The 18,086-nt window shown below is 36.6% G+C and overlaps 1 protein-coding gene across 1 annotated transcript in view; it reads left to right on the plus strand.

Annotated features, from left to right (window-relative positions):
* Eif5b (eukaryotic translation initiation factor 5B) overlaps window positions 1-18,086 on the plus strand; it is an 80,416-nt gene that overhangs the window by 54,438 nt on the left and 7,892 nt on the right. Inside the window, exons 10-15 of the mRNA XM_069988530.1 lie at window positions 5,693-5,976; window positions 9,889-9,996; window positions 10,220-10,330; window positions 13,885-13,952; window positions 15,484-15,625; window positions 17,449-17,580. Of these exons, the coding sequence (XP_069844631.1) occupies window positions 5,693-5,976; window positions 9,889-9,996; window positions 10,220-10,330; window positions 13,885-13,952; window positions 15,484-15,625; window positions 17,449-17,580 (845 nt within the window). The remainder of the gene's footprint in view (window positions 1-5,692; window positions 5,977-9,888; window positions 9,997-10,219; window positions 10,331-13,884; window positions 13,953-15,483; window positions 15,626-17,448; window positions 17,581-18,086) is intronic.

Here is an 18,086-nt window from a genome sequence, read left to right on the forward strand (position 1 = left end):
GTTCTTCTGGTGATTTTTGTCTGATGTATATCCTTGGTTTTGATTGTTTGCTTCGGATTATGTACCTCCTTTTTAGTATTGTTTGTAGTGCTGGTTTATTGTTCATGAATTCCTTATATTTTGTCATGGAAGGCTTTAGTTTCACCATCAAATGTAAATGATAGCTTTACTGGGTATACCAGTTTGACTTGGCAGTTGTTGATCTTCAGGGCTTTGATTATACCATTACAAGGTTTCCTTGCATTGAGGGTTTGTATGGAGAGATTGGCAGTAATTCTGATTTTCTTTCCCTTGTAATATAGCATCTTTGATTTTACAACATTTAAAATTCCTTGCTTTTCAAGTCTAATGCTTTTACTATGATGTGTCTAGAAGGGTTTCTTCTTCAATCTTGTCTACTAGGGGTTCTGGATGTTTCTTTCAGGTGACTGAGATTTTTTTCTCTTAAGATTGAGGAAGTTCTCTTATTATTTTACTGAATAGATTTTTCAGTGCTTTTATTATTGAAGATCCTAGCTATGTGTAAATTTGATTTCTTAGCTGAGTCTGCAAATTCTTGGATTTCCCTTTTGTAAATTCTAAGTGTTTTTCCCATACCTTGGACTTTTTGTTGTAGCTCCTCTGTTTAATCCTTTACTTCTGATACTCTGTTTTCCATTTCACTTATTCTGTTACCTGTGGACCGTTTATGCTTCCTAGATCAGTTCTCAGAGTATTAATGTTGTCTTTTAATGAGGTGTGTATTTTTATCTCCATACCTTTTTTGGGGTTCTGGATTTTCTTGTTATTTCTTCTTTGTATTCTTGAAATTATTTTTGCATATCCCCTTTCATTTGATTGGCCAATTCTGTCATTTCTTTAACGCTTCTTTTGTCCTCCATCTCTTTTTACTCTCATTGAAATCCTTCCTTGAATTTTTGTTGGCTTTTGGATTTGGATTATATGTCTTATTAATTATTCATGAATCTTGTCATCTTTGGTTTCGATTTATGTATTTGGGTTCAGGGATTGTCAGTGCTGTGTCCTGAGCATGGCCTGTTTGTGTCTGACAGGTGTGTCCTGTGCTTGGCCCAAGCTAGCTCAAACTACAGTGGACTAGCCCATGCTAGGTCTGTAGGACAGTGAATGCTTGTGCACATGCTTGGCCCTGGGCTAGCTGAAAGGAACTCATCTGTAGTGGGGCTGGGAAGGTTAGATTCCAGGATGGGCACTTTGGAAGGAGTGGGCTCCCATGCATGTGTAGGCATTTGTCTGTGCTTCAGCCCTGATTTGGTTCTTGGTCCACAGGTGGCTAGTGTTTGGCTGCCAGCTTGTGCGTGCACGCTTTGCTCACCCCTGAGCCAGGGAGCTCTGCCTGAAGTCAGGCCTGGGTTCCATCTCTGGCAGTAGTTATGAAGGCTATTTTCAAGCCTCTGAGCTGGGTGTGTGTTTCGGAAGGTGTTTGGCCCCTAGTTTCTCTCCCTGCAGGTGGCCAGTGCTTGGCAGCTGGATCTGAGCCAAGCTTCCTGGCTCAGGACAGGGAGCTCTCCACTAGCAGCTGGATGGTTGGTTCTGTCTGCGGCCTGGGATGGTGGTGTTTAGGCCTCCAGGATGGGCATGAGTTTTGCGAATGGTGCTGGTGCGCAGGCTTTTGTCAGTGTTGGTTTAAAACAGGCCCAATTTTCCTGCTGATAGCTTGCTGTGAGGACGTAGGGTCCTAGCATCCTTCCAATATGAGTGCTGGTAGTCTCCCACTGGAAGCCAACAAGTGGGGTGAAGGGAGAGTTAGAAAGGTCTCTGGTCTCTTTTTCCTCATCAAGTTTGGTGCCCCTTCTTGGGCAGAATGTAGGGGTCTGGGCCAGGCTGGTCCCTTGTGGGAGGGGGGACCCCAGCAGGATATTCACTGATTCTGGAGTTGGCTGTGGGTTCAACCGGCGACGTTGTGATAAATCTTACGTCTGGATGCTACAGTCTTGCTGGTCGGGTCCTGGAGTCCTGGGCAGCAAGGCCACTCTTGGGGCTTTGCTGTGCTGCTGGCATGGGTTGGGGAGTTGGCCAAGAGCTCTCCATGTTTCCCCCCCCCCCATTTCTGTGATTCTCTATTTGTTTATTTGTTGTTGTCAATTTTGGGGGAGAAGTGCACATTAGGACCCTAAATCTCTGTTTGACTAGAGAGAGCTAGAGTGATTCCCTATTGTTTCATTGACATTTTCCTTCTTTATAGCATTTATATTTTCATTAGTTTGGTGTCTTACTTTATGTTTCAAATTGCTGATCAAAAGTTTTGTTATATCTTTATATTGTTCTGAGGTGCTTTTATGGCATACTTTTTTTTCCTCTTACTGAGACTATCCTGATTAAAAACAAGACTACCACTGTGATTTTATATTGTCTTATTTTCCCCTGCATGTTGCTAATTTTTGAGGTTTAATATTTTGGTACTATGGTTTTAGGTGAAAATAATCTTAAATCTTATTGATTAATTTAGCCTTATATTACTGACATTTCTTTTTTGCAAGTCATGTCGATTGCCTTACAAAATCTACTTTTATCCTGTACTCAATATGAAAAAACCAGCTTTGAGTCATAGATCAGTATTAATCTTTATTATTTCTTTATCATTAAATCATTATCTTACTCTGTTTGTGCTCCTATAGCAAAATACCACAGATTGAGTGATTTATAAAAAAAAAATTGAAGTTTCAGAAGAACACAAGTTTAAGAAACAGTTACTAGGTCTAGTAGGTTACTCACTACCTTCAAGATGTTGCTTTGATGTTGCAGTCTTCAGAGATTTGGAAGAACACTATTCTCCATGAAGAAAGGATTGAAAGGGCAAGAGGGGTGAACACTTTCCAAGTCTCCTTTTTTTCCCCAATACTACTTTTATAATAATAATCCATTCATTAGGACAGGATCCTAATCATTTAATCATTTCTCAAAAAGCCCCACATCTTTATACCACCACAGTTGGGATTAGGTTTCAATGTGAATCTATATTCACACCATAAGAAACATAATTTGTCAGTGTTTAGGTAGAGTACATTTGATGTATTTAGCGAAGTATATTGGTTTTAAGTTTTCATCTAAGTCTTGTTTTTCTTTACATTAAATTTCTTTTTTTTGGTCTGAGACCGGGACTCGAATTTGGTTCTCTACCATCTGAGCCATATCTCCAACCCTTTTCTTTTTTTTTCTTTGTTTCTCTTTTCTAACAATCTTTGATTGTTGAAGTTTTTAAAATTCCATTCTTTCTCCTTCCATATGCTAGAAAGTTTTATACTTTCTAATTTGTTTCTACTGAGACAAGATTTCACTGTGTTGCCAGGCTAGCCTCAATATTAAGATCAGCCTACTAATGGCTAACATGCCTCATTTAGTTATTATTTTGATGGTTACCAAGATTTTTAATTTTGCCCATTTCATCTAACAATACCTAATGCCTAATGTTACACATTTTCAATACCTTGCAGGGACTTTAAAATACTTTAAGAATACTTACCCAATGTCCCATTTATATAACATTTCTCTTTTTTCTTCATGTCATTCTGTATTTCTCACACTTTTATGAAGTGGAGATTTCATTATGTTTATCCTTTTTTTGGGGAGTCCGGTCGTGGGGCCTGAACTCTGGGCCTGGGTGCTGTCCCTCAGCTCTTCAGCTCAAGGCTAGTGCTCTACCACTTGAGCCACAGCGCCACTTCCGGCTTTTTTCTTTTTGCTTATGTGGTGCTGAGGAATGGAACCCAGGGCCTCAGGCATGCAAGGCAAGCACTCTACCACTGAGCCACCTTCCCAGCCCTTATGTTTATTCTTCACATTTGTTGTGCACTATTTCTTCCTATGTCTTTGATCTTCTATTTAGGTTCATTTCTTCCTTCTTGAAGAACATCTTTTTAAATTTCCTTTTATAGGGGTTATTAAGACATTTTATTTTTTCATTTCTGAATGTATCTTTATTTCATCTTCATTCTATAATGATGTATTTACCGAGGGAGAAGAAACTCTTGGTTGAAACTTCATATATAATATTTTGAAGATATTGTTTATTTTGACTTTTATTGCTTCTAATGAGAAATCAGATATCAGCTTAAATTCTACATGTGTGGGTTTTCAGTGATTTAGATCATGATGCCCCCAGGGTAGGTTCTCTCCTTTCCTCCCTCCCTCCCTTCTTTTGTGATGTTGTGCATCATTCTATTTGGAGGACTTTATGAATGTGTGATTTTATATGTTTGTTCATTTTGTAATGAATGAAGCCATTATTTCACTTTTGATCCTGTACTAGATACTTGTTATACTACAATTTACTTTTCTGTATTTTCTATTGAGTTTTGTAATTCTTTCTGGATTGTTTTATTTGTCTACTGTGTCATTAATTTTTCATTCTTTTAAGCCTGCCTACTGAAAGCTTAATTTCATCTCCTGTATATTCCATTTCAGAATTTCCATGTAACTTAAAAGAAAAACGACCTTCTAAAAATTTTAACCTTTTCTCCTGAATGTTGGGAAAATTTTAAAGTTTTTGTTTTACAAATTCAGTGCATCAAAATCTTCCTTGTGTCTTACTGGTTTTCTTTGTGGAAATTGTTCTATACTTTGTACTGTATATTTATTTACAAGATTGTAGAAGTAATTGTATGTCGAGGATAGACAAATTTATTTGTCCCTTAATTGAAATGCTTAGGATCCAGGAGTTTGGAATATTATCAAATACAGTATGAGATATTTTGGGGATATGACCCAAGCCTTATGATGAAATCTAATTTATGTGTGTCTAAAATAGCTTGAAGGTTGGTTTATGCCATACTTTTTAAGCATTTTATTTATGAATTGAATTCCCCATTTGTAGTGTCATTTCAGTGCTCAAAAAAAGTTCAGATTTGGATTTTTGTTTTGGTCGGTTGTATGGCTTGACCTCTGGGCCTGAATACTGTCCCTCAGCTCAAGGCTTGCGCTCTACCACTTGAGCCACAGTGCCATCTCTGGTTTTCTGGTGGTTTATTGGAGATAAGAGTCTAAGGTACGTTCCTGCCCAGGCAGTCTTTGAACGGTGATCCTCAGACCTCATCCTCCTGAGTAGCTAGGATTACAGGTGTGAGCTTCTGGTACCTGGCCAAATGTTGGATTTTTACAGGTGTTCAATATATACTCAGGAATATGAGTGAACAAACAATATGGAGTATATTATTTTGAACTTTATTGAGTGCATATGAAGGTGAAGGTGATTTGGCAGTAGTGAGGATGATGTCCTATTTATTAATTCTTAATTCATGCTCCATTGGTGGAGTTCTTACAGAATTTTACCCCATGGTAAAGTGTAACCTTGTGCTACCTCACTCTTCTGTCCCTTCCTTGCTTTAATTATTGGTAGGTCTGAATTTGCTGTGCCTAGCCCTTTAGCACTGAAACAACTTAGCCTTTTGTACTACCTCCAGAATCACTTAACGAGTACATTGTGTTTTTCTCCCTGTCTTTATATTCTACCTTGGATCCTGGTTTAGTAGTAGATTTTATTTTTTATTAACTTACTTGTGGATTACCAACTGAATTTTTTACTTCTAAGTGACCATCTTCATTGTATCATGTGGACAAATACTTTGCATTTACAATGTATGAAAACACAATGTTGCTGCCTTAGTGCCTTTTTAGTAGTTTTCCTATCTTGATACAAATCTATCATTTTAAATTTTGTTTGCTTTACTTAAAAAAGGAAACACAGTCCATATAGAAGTAAAAGAAAACCCTGAGGAGGAGGAGGAAGAAGAGGAAGATGAGGAGGAAGAAGAAGAGAGTGAAGAAGAAGAGGAAGAAGAAGGAGAAAGTGAAGGCAGTGAAGGTGATGAGGAAGATGAAAAGATGTCAGATGAAAAAGATTCAGGAAAGACATTAGATAAAAAGCCAAGTAAAGAAATTAGCTCAGACTCTGAATATGACTCTGATGATGATCGAACTAAAGAAGAAAGGGCTTATGACAAAGCAAAACGGAGAATTGAGGTATGTTTTTTTCCTTTTTTGTTTCTATCTTCCCCACTCTTATCATTAGAGCTGTACTATGACAACTAAAGATTTTTACCATACTTCACAAAATATATTTTTAAGAATTATATCTTCTCTAGTTTCAACACTGATCTAACCCAGAGGCTTTCTTCCCTTACCCAAGTCATACTGGAAACTGCATCATTTTCCTTGTTTTGTCCAAATATTAATGTGTTCTTTGGGTGATGGTACAGGTATGTGAAGGTATTCTGAGCATATGCCCTTTAGTTGGTAAGATGTTTAGTTCTTACTGTTAGTGTGAGATATCTACTTGTAACTTCTCTTTAAAAAGGTATAAATACCTAGTAGGCTTTTTTGTTTTTCCTATTTAATGTAGTAGACTTGAAGCAAAGGATTTTTCATTTTGTCAGCTTAGTATAAATAATACTTTAGTTTGCTTGAACTCTAGTTACTGAACTTTTAAAGGTAAAAACTTCTAGCTTTCCATCTTTTCATATGTAATTATTTTTTTTGTTGTTGTTGTTTCTTTTTTTTTGGTCAGTCATGGAGCTTGAACTCTGGGCCTGAGCGCTGTCCCTCGCTCTTCAGCTCAAGGCGAGCACTCTACCGCTTGAGCTACAGCGCCACTTCTGGTTTTCTAGGGGTTTATTGGAGATAAGAGTCTCACGGACTTTCCTGCCTGGGCTGGCTTTTTGAACCATGATCCTCAGATCTCAGCCTCCTGAGTAGTTAGGATTACAGGTGTGAGCCACCGGCGCCGGCTGTAATTAATTTTTAATAACACCAATAATTTGATTTTTTTTCCTTGTCTACATTTTGTATGGGACAAATTGAATTTCTAAACCACTAACTGGGATTGTTCTCCAGTTTCTGAACTCCAGAACTACTGATGTTTTGGATTAAATACTTTTTTATTGGAGAATGTTAAGCTGCTCAATTCTAAAGTTTATACATTTGACTTCAAGTGTGTCATTTGTCAAAATATAGACAAAATAGCCTGGTGTGGGTGATTCACGCCTATAATCCTAGCTTCTCAGGAGGCTGAGATCTAAGGATTTTGGATGAAGCCAGCTCTGGCAGGAAAGGCTGAGACTCTTATCTCCAACAAACTACTCAGAAAAGGCCAGAAGCAGCGCTGTGGCTCAAGTGTTAAGAGTGCTATTCTTGAGCAAAAGAAGCTTAGAGATAGTTCAGGCCTCAGGACCAGCAAAATGAAACAAAATGTAAGCACAATAAATGTATTGTTTTAAATTACCTTCAGGCTATATATAAGATAGCCATGAAATGTAAATGAATTTTATAATTGGCCAATTTCTAAGATATATCTCATGTATATACAACCCCCCAAATCAGAAATACTTCTGATGTGCATTACTTCATTTCTGAAGTAATTTTTTTTCTTTTGTGCCAGCACAGGAGCTTGAACAAAAGGCCTCAAAGCTCTTTCTTGGCTTTTTCACTCAAGGCTGGACCTCTTATCTCTTAAACCATACTTTCACTTTTAAGATCCGACTTATTTCAGATAAGGAATATATTCATATTGGGGGGGGGGGAGAAGTGTGTGTGTGTTCGTGTTCTGAGGCTTGGCTCTATCCCTGAGCTTTTTTGCTAAATGCTATGGTATACTTGAGGTACAGCTCCACCAAGTTTTTTGGTGTTAATTGGAAATAGGGAGACAGGGGTCTCATGGACTTTTCATGTCATAGCTAGATTTGAATCCTGATTCTCAGCTGTTCGCCTCCTGAGTAGCTAGCTAGCATTACAGCCATGAGCCATGGGAACCTGTCAGTAATTCTTATACACCAGATGAATGTACCAGATAAATGACTTCTGTTGAGTTTGGGAAACTTGTATCAACAAATCTCCAACCAAAGAACATTAAGGATTTATAAGACTTTTATGATGAGTGCTATAGTGAGCAGTGTGTACCTATAAATGTTTGTGTTATTACCCTCTTATTGGTTCAGTATAAACAATAAGAGGTAGAATTTTAGATTCAAAGTTTATATCTTCAAAATATTTAACACTCCAAGTGTGGAAGAGAAAGGCAGTTTTCAGCCATATTCGATCCTAAGTATTGTATTCAAATATGAGTTGTATATACTGTGAGGCTGCCATGTTAGTAAAGAAGTGCTACTTTGTGAACATCATTTGGATCTTAGTTGTATTATTTCAGTTACAGCATCTAATGGCAAGAAATAAAAGTTTGTTAGTTGAAAACTAGTTTCACAAATGATTTAGTTTTGATGATCGCGTATCTCATCTGAATATAATATCAGCTTTATTGTATTGAAAGATTGTTGTTTCAAAGAAGGTATGTGATGGCTTCCTTTTTATTTGGTCCTCCAAAAGCAAAAGTTAGGTAAATGTTGCCAAAACAAGCAAATGAAAAATTGAATTGTAGTTTTTTTTTTTTTTTAATTGGTTGTGGGGCTTGAACTCTGGGCGTGGGCGCTGTCCCTGTGCTCTTCAGCTCAAAGCAAGCGCTCTACCGCTTGAGCCACAGTACCACTTCCGGTTTTCTAGTGGTTTATTGGAGATAGTGGATATTGGAGTCTCACGGACTTTTCTGCCCTAGCTGACTTTGAACCATGATCCTCAGATTTCAGCCTCCTGAGTAGCTATGATTACAGGCATGAGCCATCAGTGCCTGGTTGCATTGTAGTTCTAAGAGAAGCTTTTGTAAATCATAGTTTCCATTGGAGACCTAGTAAATGCCTGGGAAAAAATAAAAAATGTTGTACTTACACTAAGGCTTAAACATTCTTTTTACTGGGAAGCTTGTGTGTGCACACTTGTGCGTGTGTGTGCATGTGCACGTGTGCACACACTTGCACAGTTCTGTGGCTTGAACTCAGTGTCGAGGTGATGTTTCTTAGCTTTTTTGCTCAAGTGGTACTTTACCACTTGAGTCACAGCTATATTTCTAGTTCTTTGGGGGTTTGGGGGGGGTTTGTATATATTTTTATTGTAAAAATACTGTACAGAGGGGTTACAGTTATGAGTAAGGTAATGAGTACATTCCCTATCGAACATTGTTATCTCCTCCTCCCCCTCCCCCCAAGTTGTTAAAGTTCATTTTTAACATAATGTCTTGTACATCTCATTGTTACAGTGGGTCAACTTGTATCCTTATTTCAGGATTTTGTTATTTCCCTTCCCTCCCCAAATTAGAAAATATATATACAAGATGCAGGGCACTGGAATCAAATACAGTGTAAATAGGTGTTATACTATGGGGGAAAACATACAAAAGAAACAAAAAATATATGTAACAGTACTACATTATAAATAAATTTAAAAAACAGCAGCTAGTTCTTTGTTTTTGCTGGCTAATTGGAGATGAGTCTCATGGCCTTTCCTGTCCTAGCTAGTGAGGAACCACAAGCCTCAGAATTTAGTCTCTTGAGTAGCTAGGATTAGAGCTGTGAGCCACTAGTGGCTGGCTGGGAGGCTTCTTTAAAATACAAATGTGTACATTGGATAAAAGTGTAAAGTATATCATTTTAAAAAATGTTTACGGTTGTCACTTTTTTGTATAAGCTGTGACATAAATTAGAAGTTCTACTGTGTAGACAGTATGATGGAAAAAAAAATCACGTTTCTTTGCTATCTATTTTATTAAATAGCTTTACACAAAAGCTATCAGAAAGTTGGAGGTAGTACTTTATACCTTGCCTATTTGTACTTAGTGTCTGTTTAGAGTCTGTTCTAAACAGATTTTTCCTTTTCAAGAAGTGCTATGATAGGATTATGAAGTTCACACTGTAAAATTAGTTTTATGTGGTCACATCACCAAATCACTTGAATGTAGGTTGTGATAATTTTATACCAATGTAAAATATAAAAGTAGTGAGAATTTAAAATAATATTTACTTAATTTTGTCATTTTTTTCTTTTTCTTTTTAGAAACGTCGTCTTGAACATAGCAAAAATGTTAATACAGAAAAGCTAAGAGCTCCTATAATTTGTGTGCTTGGTCATGTGGACACAGGGAAGACAAAAATTCTAGATAAGGTAAGTGCATGCATTGATATAACTTCAAAATAATATATTTTAAAAGTACATTTAAAAGTTTTATAAACATACCTCATTTGGGCAAATTCTGCTTGTGATAAAAATTACTTTTGTACCTTTACAAAATTTATTTTGTATTGGTATATAGTAGTTGTACAAAAGGGACTTCATTGTGTTCTTTTCTATGTCAAAGTAACAATCCAAATTTGCTGTCCTCTCATAGCTCCGTCACACTCATGTCCAGGATGGTGAAGCAGGTGGTATCACACAGCAAATTGGTGCCACTAATGTCCCCCTTGAAGCTATCAATGAACAGACTAAAATGATTAAAAATGTAAGTTACATTATGTCTTGTGTGTTTTAATCTGATGAAGATTAAGATATAAACTATTTCAAACAGAAAACCTAGAGACTACTATATCAGACTCATCTGTTCAGCATTTACAATGAACATTTGTACACCTTTGTCCTATTTTGCTTTAAATCTTAATAAAATTATGTAACTGAAGAGTCCTCATATTCTATTTGCTTCCCTCTTTGTTCCAGGGGCAACTGCTATTCTGAAGTTAATTTTTCCCCTCCATGTTTTACTATGGTTATTGTAGATCTCCGTTTAAAAGTTCCCTTCTCTTTACCATTGTTTTCTTTTCCTTCTGCCTTTGTTGTTTGTTTGTTTTTTAATAAGGTATTGTACAGATAGGCTATCATTTCATAAGGTACTGACTACATTTTGTTTTTTAAATAGTGTTTCTTCTCCATCGCTGCCCACAAATTACATAGGTAATTTTCCATGGAGTGTATATGGGATAACATAATTGCATTTGTTCACCCTTCTTCTTTTCCCTTTCTGTGTTCCCCCTCTTTTGTTCCCCTTAAAAAAAAAAACAAAGCAAATTAGACACCACCACCACCAACAATAAAACCTATGTTTCTATTTCCTGGAATTTGTTTTGATAATCTTTTTGTCTTTATCTATTTTTCTACTTGTTTGAAGTTATCCAGTTTTTTTAAACAAGTATAGCAGTAAGCTCAGTGGATCATAGTGCAAATACCCTGACCCTCCTGATTTCCCTCCTCATGTCAACACTTTTTATATATTTTTAAGGTAATCTCTCCCTTTTAATGTATGGAGGGTTACAGAAGGTTGATATGTCAATCCTGTGTTCTTCTGTAAAGTAACTACCTAATTTTCTGTTGGATTACTTAATTTCGGTGTATATAGCAAAAGTAGAATTAACCTCTGATTCTTTACCTCTTCTACTAACTTTTGAAGAATGTACAGTTTGATTTTATTTTTTAATGCACTCATGTATTTAATCATATTTGCTGATTTAATCCATTTCAATTACTATTGTTACCTTTGCCCTGTGTTTGGGTCCTCTTTTTTTTTTTTTTTTTAATCGGTTATGGAGCTTGAACTCTGCCTGGGTGCTGTCCCTGAGCTTTTGCACTCAAGGCTAGTTCTCTACCACTTTGAGCCACTGCACCACTTTGGTTTTCTGGTGGGTAATTGGAGATAAGAGTTTCATGGAGTTTCTTGCCTGGGCTGGCTTCAAATAGCCATTTTCAGATCTTAGCCTCCTGAGTAGCTAGGAATACAGACATGAGCCACCAGGGCCCAGCTTTGGTCCTCTTTCTTCTTTGATACAGTTCTGGTAGTCCTTATTTTATATTGCATCCATTATATCTGGTGTGTCAGGAAGGATGTTCCAGGTTTATCTGTCAAAGAACTCCCCTTTCCTAGAACTGAGTCTTACATATCTCAGGTTTCATCAACACATTAAGTACAAATGGTAAAATCAAAGAGAGTCTATATTATTAAATTCAACCATCTTCTTGTTTTATTTCTTGAATGTAGAGATAATCAGTGAGCTTGTCTTTCTAATTTTTTTTTTTTTTTTTTTGCTTATATGAGACTAAGTTAGTTAGTTTGCTTTTTAACTGTATTTTTTTGTCTTTTCTTTTTTTGGTACTGGGGATCGAACCCAGGACATTGCACTTGCTAGGCAAGCGCTTTGCCACTGAGCTACATCCCAGCCCGAGACTTAAGTTTTATTAGCTCATCTTCCATTATTTCCTAAGGAGGAAATTAAGGAAATGATATTCCTTGAGTTTTTTTGTATTGAATAGTTATATTGGGCCACATGTAAAATCTTCACATTTTCTTTTATACAATATCTTAAAAGTCTATTTTCTTCCAGCTCAGTACTGTTAAGTTGGATTTATAAGTTGATTTTCATCTTATTAAGCAGGTGGTCATTTTGAATGTTGGTCCTGGTTTCTCTGGGTCAGTTTTTCAGTTTTGTATTCTATTGCAATGTATAGTTTTGAGTCTTTATTTTAGAACATACTTTGAATTTCAGGTTTTTTGAATTTACAATAATTGTATATGTGTCTGCTGGTACTGGGGCTTGGTGCTGTTCCTTTGTTTTTTTTTCCCCCTCAAGGATAGTGCTGTACTACTTGAGCTACAGCTCTTCCAGTTTTTTGTTGGTTAATTGGAGATCATCTCCGAGACTTCCCTGCCCATTACTGGTTTGAAACCATGATGACCAGATTTCAGCTACTATGTAGCTAGGATTACAGGTGTGAGACACCAGCAGCCAGCTAAACTTAAGTTATGTTCAGTCTATTTACCAATAACAAAAACTTGAAATATAAAGAACAAGATGTTTATTAGGTCTATCTATATTACAGTTCTTACATAATCTTAACATGTCAGTTTCAATTACTTATTGCTTATATTCCTGGCAACGAAGTAGAAATAATTATAGTGCTTAATGAGTATTGATTTAAGGCTATTGGAATGTAGATTTAAACTATTTATATTTGAATCATTTTGACAAAAATGAGGTGATAAAATTTGAGAAATTTGAAAGTTAGCAAAAATTGTAGCAAACAGTCAAATTGTGGGTGACTTTCTTAGTGTAAAGGAGTATGTACAAGTGAGGTCTGTTGTACTGTTTTTATTCATTTACGTGTTTTTGTTTAAAAAAATCATACATTTAGGATATTTCTTTACAAGAGATTTGAGACATTTTTTATTGCTTACAATTATTTTATAATTGCACCAGATAAATTTTGTGCCTGCCCTTTTTTTTGGTGGGGGAAGGGTTCAGTTGTGAGGCTTAAACTCAGGGCCTGGCCACTGTCCCTGAGCTCTTTTGCTCAAGGCTAGCACTCTACCACTTTGAGCCACAGCTCCATTTCCAGCTTTGTGAGACTTTAATTGGAGATAAGAATCTCACTGACTTTCCTGCCTGGACTGGCTTTGAACCGTGATCTTAGATCTTGGCCTCTGAGTAGCTAGTGTTATAGTTATAGTGCCTGGTTTGTGTCAGTTTTTTTTTTTTTTTAAATAATCTCCAGTGACTGCTCTGTCATTTATATTACACTTTCTTAATGATGTGCTCCAGCTTCACTATAGTTATATGACTTTAATGAAAGTGATATTTTCTCATTTCATTTTGTTTCAACAAAAATTTTTGTTTAATAAAAATATTAATGTTCTTGTGCCCATTGACTCATGTTGGTTGTTTGTGTCAGTTCTAGAGTTTGAACTCAGGACCTGAGGGCTGTTCCTGAGCTTCTTTTGCTCAAGGTTAGCTCTCTGCCACTGAGTCACAGTTCCATTTCTGTTTTTTTGTTTTTTGTTTTGTAAATTTAAGATAAGAATCTCACAGATTTTCCTGCGTGGGCTGGCTTCAAACTGTGATCCTCAGATCTCAACCTCCTGAGTAACGAGGGTTGCAGGCATTATCCACCGGTGCCTGGCAAACTAATGGTTTTAAAACCATTAGTAGAAATACTTTTAATTATAGATAAATTAATTTAAAATCTTCTCTTGTTTTGACTTCCTTAAGCCATGCATGTTCCTTCACTTTCTAGTTTGACAGAGAAAATGTACGGATTCCAGGAATGCTGATTATTGATACTCCTGGGCATGAATCTTTCAGGTACGAAGTCTTATATCATTGAGAAAATTGAAACTCAGGAATTCTAAATGTTTAGTGAAGTCATTAACTTTTGGGTGATTATTAAAAAAAAGTCCATGGTGTTTGTAACTATAAATCTTCTCTTGGTCATAATTTAATAATCTTTTACTTGGGTCCTTGTTTTTGTAGAAGAGGAAGTCTATTCTGAAGGAGCAGTAATTAATGTAGAGCAGAGCAGCTTATAATATGTGGTCTCCTGCAGAACTATTGAAAGTAGAATATATATATACACATACACACACATATATATATACACATTATATACATATGTGTGTGTATTTTTTACTTAATTTTTTTCCACAACTGAGGTTTGAACTCAGGACCTCTCACTTGGCTTGCCTTCCTTGCTGAGCTGGTACTCTACAACTTGAGCCATTCCTCCAGCTGGCTTTTTCTAATTGTTTTGGAGATAGTGTCTTGCAAACATTTCTGTCACAGGGTTGCCTTAGAGCCATGATCCTCTTGATCTCAGCCTCCTGAATAAGTACAGGTAACAGGTATGAGCCACTGATGGGGTGGCACTATTGTCTCTTGGACATATTCCTTAGAATTAAAAACTTCCTTGGCCTGGTTGCTGGTCGCTCATGACTATATGGAGGCTGAGGTATGAAGATCAAGGTTTAAAGCACTTACACACAGGACCGTCTCTGTGACTCTTATTTCCAGTAAACTACCCCTCTCAAAAGCCAGAAGTGGAGTTGTGGCTCAAGTGGTCGGGCATTAGCCTTGACCAAAAGAGGCTCAGTGACAGCACATAGGCCCTGAACTCAGCCCCCAGGACTGGCACAAAGAAAGTGGGGGGGGGGGAGACTTGTTCAGTAAAATTGATATATTAGTAAATTTTGGAATTTTGAAACTTAACCCATTAGTTGCCAGTTCTGTGTGTGTGTCAATCAGGTGTAAGCAAGTAAAGGCACTTGGACAATATAAGACATACCATAGTTGGCACTCCTTTTCTGTAGGTTCTGCATTTATAGATTCATACAACTGTGGATCAAAAATAACATAAAAAGATTGTATACCTGCTAAATACCTACAATCATTTCCCTCATTATTCCCTAATCAGTGCATTGTAACTACTAACATGGTATTTACATTGTATCAGATAAGACACATCTGAAATGCTGTGGATGAGAAGTGTTTCATATTTCTGGGTATTGGCATTAATTTTCTATTTGACCATACCTAATCAGAAAATGTGAACTCTAAAATGTTTTCAAGTCTGAAACTTGGGCATTATGTCAGCAATAAAAATGTTTTTGATTTTGGGCTTTTGTATTGGAATGTGTGATCTGTAAGAAATATTGAGATGAGTTAATGTTTATGGGAGAATATGTGTGCGTTATATGCAAATACACCATTTTAGATGAGACTCTGGACTTAATTCCTTCCAGATAACAAGGGATGACTGCTTTCTTTTTTTATGTTAGGCTTGGAATGTATGTTAAGTTTAACAAAAATTTTCTATTTATATTTTTCCTCTTTACAACAGTAATTTGAGAAACAGAGGAAGCTCTCTTTGTGATATTGCCATTTTAGTTGTTGACATTATGCATGGTTTGGAGCCTCAGACAATTGAATCTATCAACCTTCTCAAATCTAAAAAATGTCCATTCATTGTTGCACTAAATAAGGTAAGTTCTTTTTATGGAAAAAATATTTTTGGTTTTTAGTAGGGTTTGAACTCAGATCCACACTCTTGCTAGCAGGCATTCTACTACTTTGGACACATCCCCATCCCTTTTTGCTTTAATTGGTGAATGAGTATATGTGTGTTTGTTTGTGTTTCTGGGGCTCGGACCCAGGATCTGAGCACTGTTCCTGAACTATTTTGCTCAAGTACTAGTGTTCTACCACTTCAACCAAGCTCCACTTCCAGCTTTTGGTGGTTCATTGGAAATAAGAGTATTAGACTTTCCTACCCAGGCTGGTTTTGAACCACAATCCTCAAATCTCAGCCTCTTGAGTAGCTAGGCTTGCAGGGGTGAGCCACCAGAGTCCAACTTGTATCTATCTATCCATCCACCCTTCCTATCCATTTAGAATAGGGTCTTACACTGATGGCCCAGGTTGGCCTAGACCACAATTTTCCTCATCCTGCATAGTTGGGATGGTAAGTGTAGCATATCCATTTTTTTTTATCTGTTCAGATAGGGATCTTAGGAATGTTTTGCCTAGAGTAACTTGAACCATCATCCTTCTAGTCTTAGCCCAGTAGCTAAGGATTACAGTTATAAATGACCCTACATAATGCTTATAAGAATTTTAATTAGGCAAATGCTTCTTAATATTTTTGTGATTAAGGAATGTAGTATACCTGCATGCTTTTGTTTACTATGGTACTGTGGAATCAGTCTAGGTGACTATCAAAGGATAAAGAAAATGTGACACGATAAAATACAGAATCTAGTTTAAAGAAGACAGTAAAGTAGGGACTATTTAGAAATTGAAAAGGGGACCAGTCGAAAAAAAAGATAGGGCAAAAGTGGGTAATGAAGGGATGAATGTGGTAAAAGTACATTGTATACATTGTGTGAAGAACATATACATGTGTGAAAATATCACAATGACATCCAGTTAACATATACTGATAAGAATATTTTTAAGAATAAAAATGCACTCCATGTACTATTTTGACAAATTTATACATCCACATAATCATTGCAATTCAGAATATGTAACACTTCTATTCCCAGAAACTTCTTCCCTGATGCTTCTTAGTAGTTGGGCTGCTGCCCAAAGTACTGGTCAACACTTGACCTTTGTGGCACTTGACTTGAATTTCATGTAAGTTGTCTGGTGGTTGTAATTGTTAACCTTGCTTTTTGTTACTCCTGTTACTATAGTTTGACTTCCATTGTATAAATCATAAATTACTCCTTTTAGTTGCTGAGTGATATTTTATTATCTGGATGATCCGTACATAGATTACTTATTAGCAAAATGTCTGTCTTTTTTTTTGGCAAGTCCTGGGCTTGAACTCGTGGCCTACACACTGTCCTTGACCATCTTTTTGCTTGCAGGCTAGCCCTCTACCACTTGAGCCACAGCTCCACTTCCAGTGTTTTTTGGGTGCTTAATTGGAAAGGAGAGTCTTTTAGACTCTGCCTGGGCTGGCTTTAAACCTCAATCCTCAGATCTCAGCCTTCTAAGTAGCTAGGATAACAGACGTGAACCACTGACACGGGGCACATTTTTTCATTTTACCATTATTGATGAGTTCTTGTTTCTGTACATCCTAGTTGTACACTATTACCTTTAACATTCTCCCTTTTTGTTGTTTTTGTTGTTGTTGTTGTTGTTGTAGGGCTTGAATATAGAGGGCCTGGGTGCTGTCCCTGAGTCCACAACTTTGAGCTATAGCTTTTGGCACAATAAAATATCTGAGCAATTTACATTACGAAATTTTTAGATCTTAAATTTATGGAGATGTTTCTTATATAAAATTAATTTTCAGATTGATAGATTGTATGATTGGAAAAAGAGTCCTGACTCTGATGTGGCTGCTACGTTAAAGAAGCAGAAAAAAAATACAAAAGATGAATTTGAGGAGCGTGCAAAGGCCATTATTGTAGAATTTGCACAACAGGTAAGAAAAAATTCCCTCTCACCCCTCCTTTCTCCTTTGGTACCAGAGGTTCAACTCAGGAGGACCTACCACATTCAAGGCAAGCACTCTTGACATTAAACTAAAATCTCTAGCCCTTTTTATTTTTCAGATTTTTAAATTTTTTAAATTCTGTATTGACTTTATTTTACTCAGTTGCTCAGACTGGAACCCAAACTTGTGGTCCTCCTGTTTCTGTTTCTCTAGTAGGTGGAATAGATAGGCTCAAACTATCACACTTAGCTTGGCTTTCATTGTTTATGAAGCCTATCTCACATTGCTGATTTCTTTTAATATGTTACCTTTTTAATGAAATTGCCATTTTCATTAATGCTATTCTGTTTCCCTATGTTTTTCATTTACTTATTTACTATATTTTGACTTTGACTTTTTGTTTTGTTGTTTTTTTGGGGGGAAGTGGGAGGGTTGATATAGTTTCTTACTATTTTGCCCAAGCTCCTCTTGAGTTCCTCCTACTTCTGTCTCCT

The sequence above is a fragment of the Dipodomys merriami genome, unplaced genomic scaffold (assembly GCF_024711535.1).
Source record: "Dipodomys merriami isolate MVZ:Mamm:240054 unplaced genomic scaffold, mDipMer1.0.p SCAF_36, whole genome shotgun sequence".
Classification (NCBI taxonomy): domain Eukaryota; kingdom Metazoa; phylum Chordata; class Mammalia; order Rodentia; family Heteromyidae; genus Dipodomys; species Dipodomys merriami.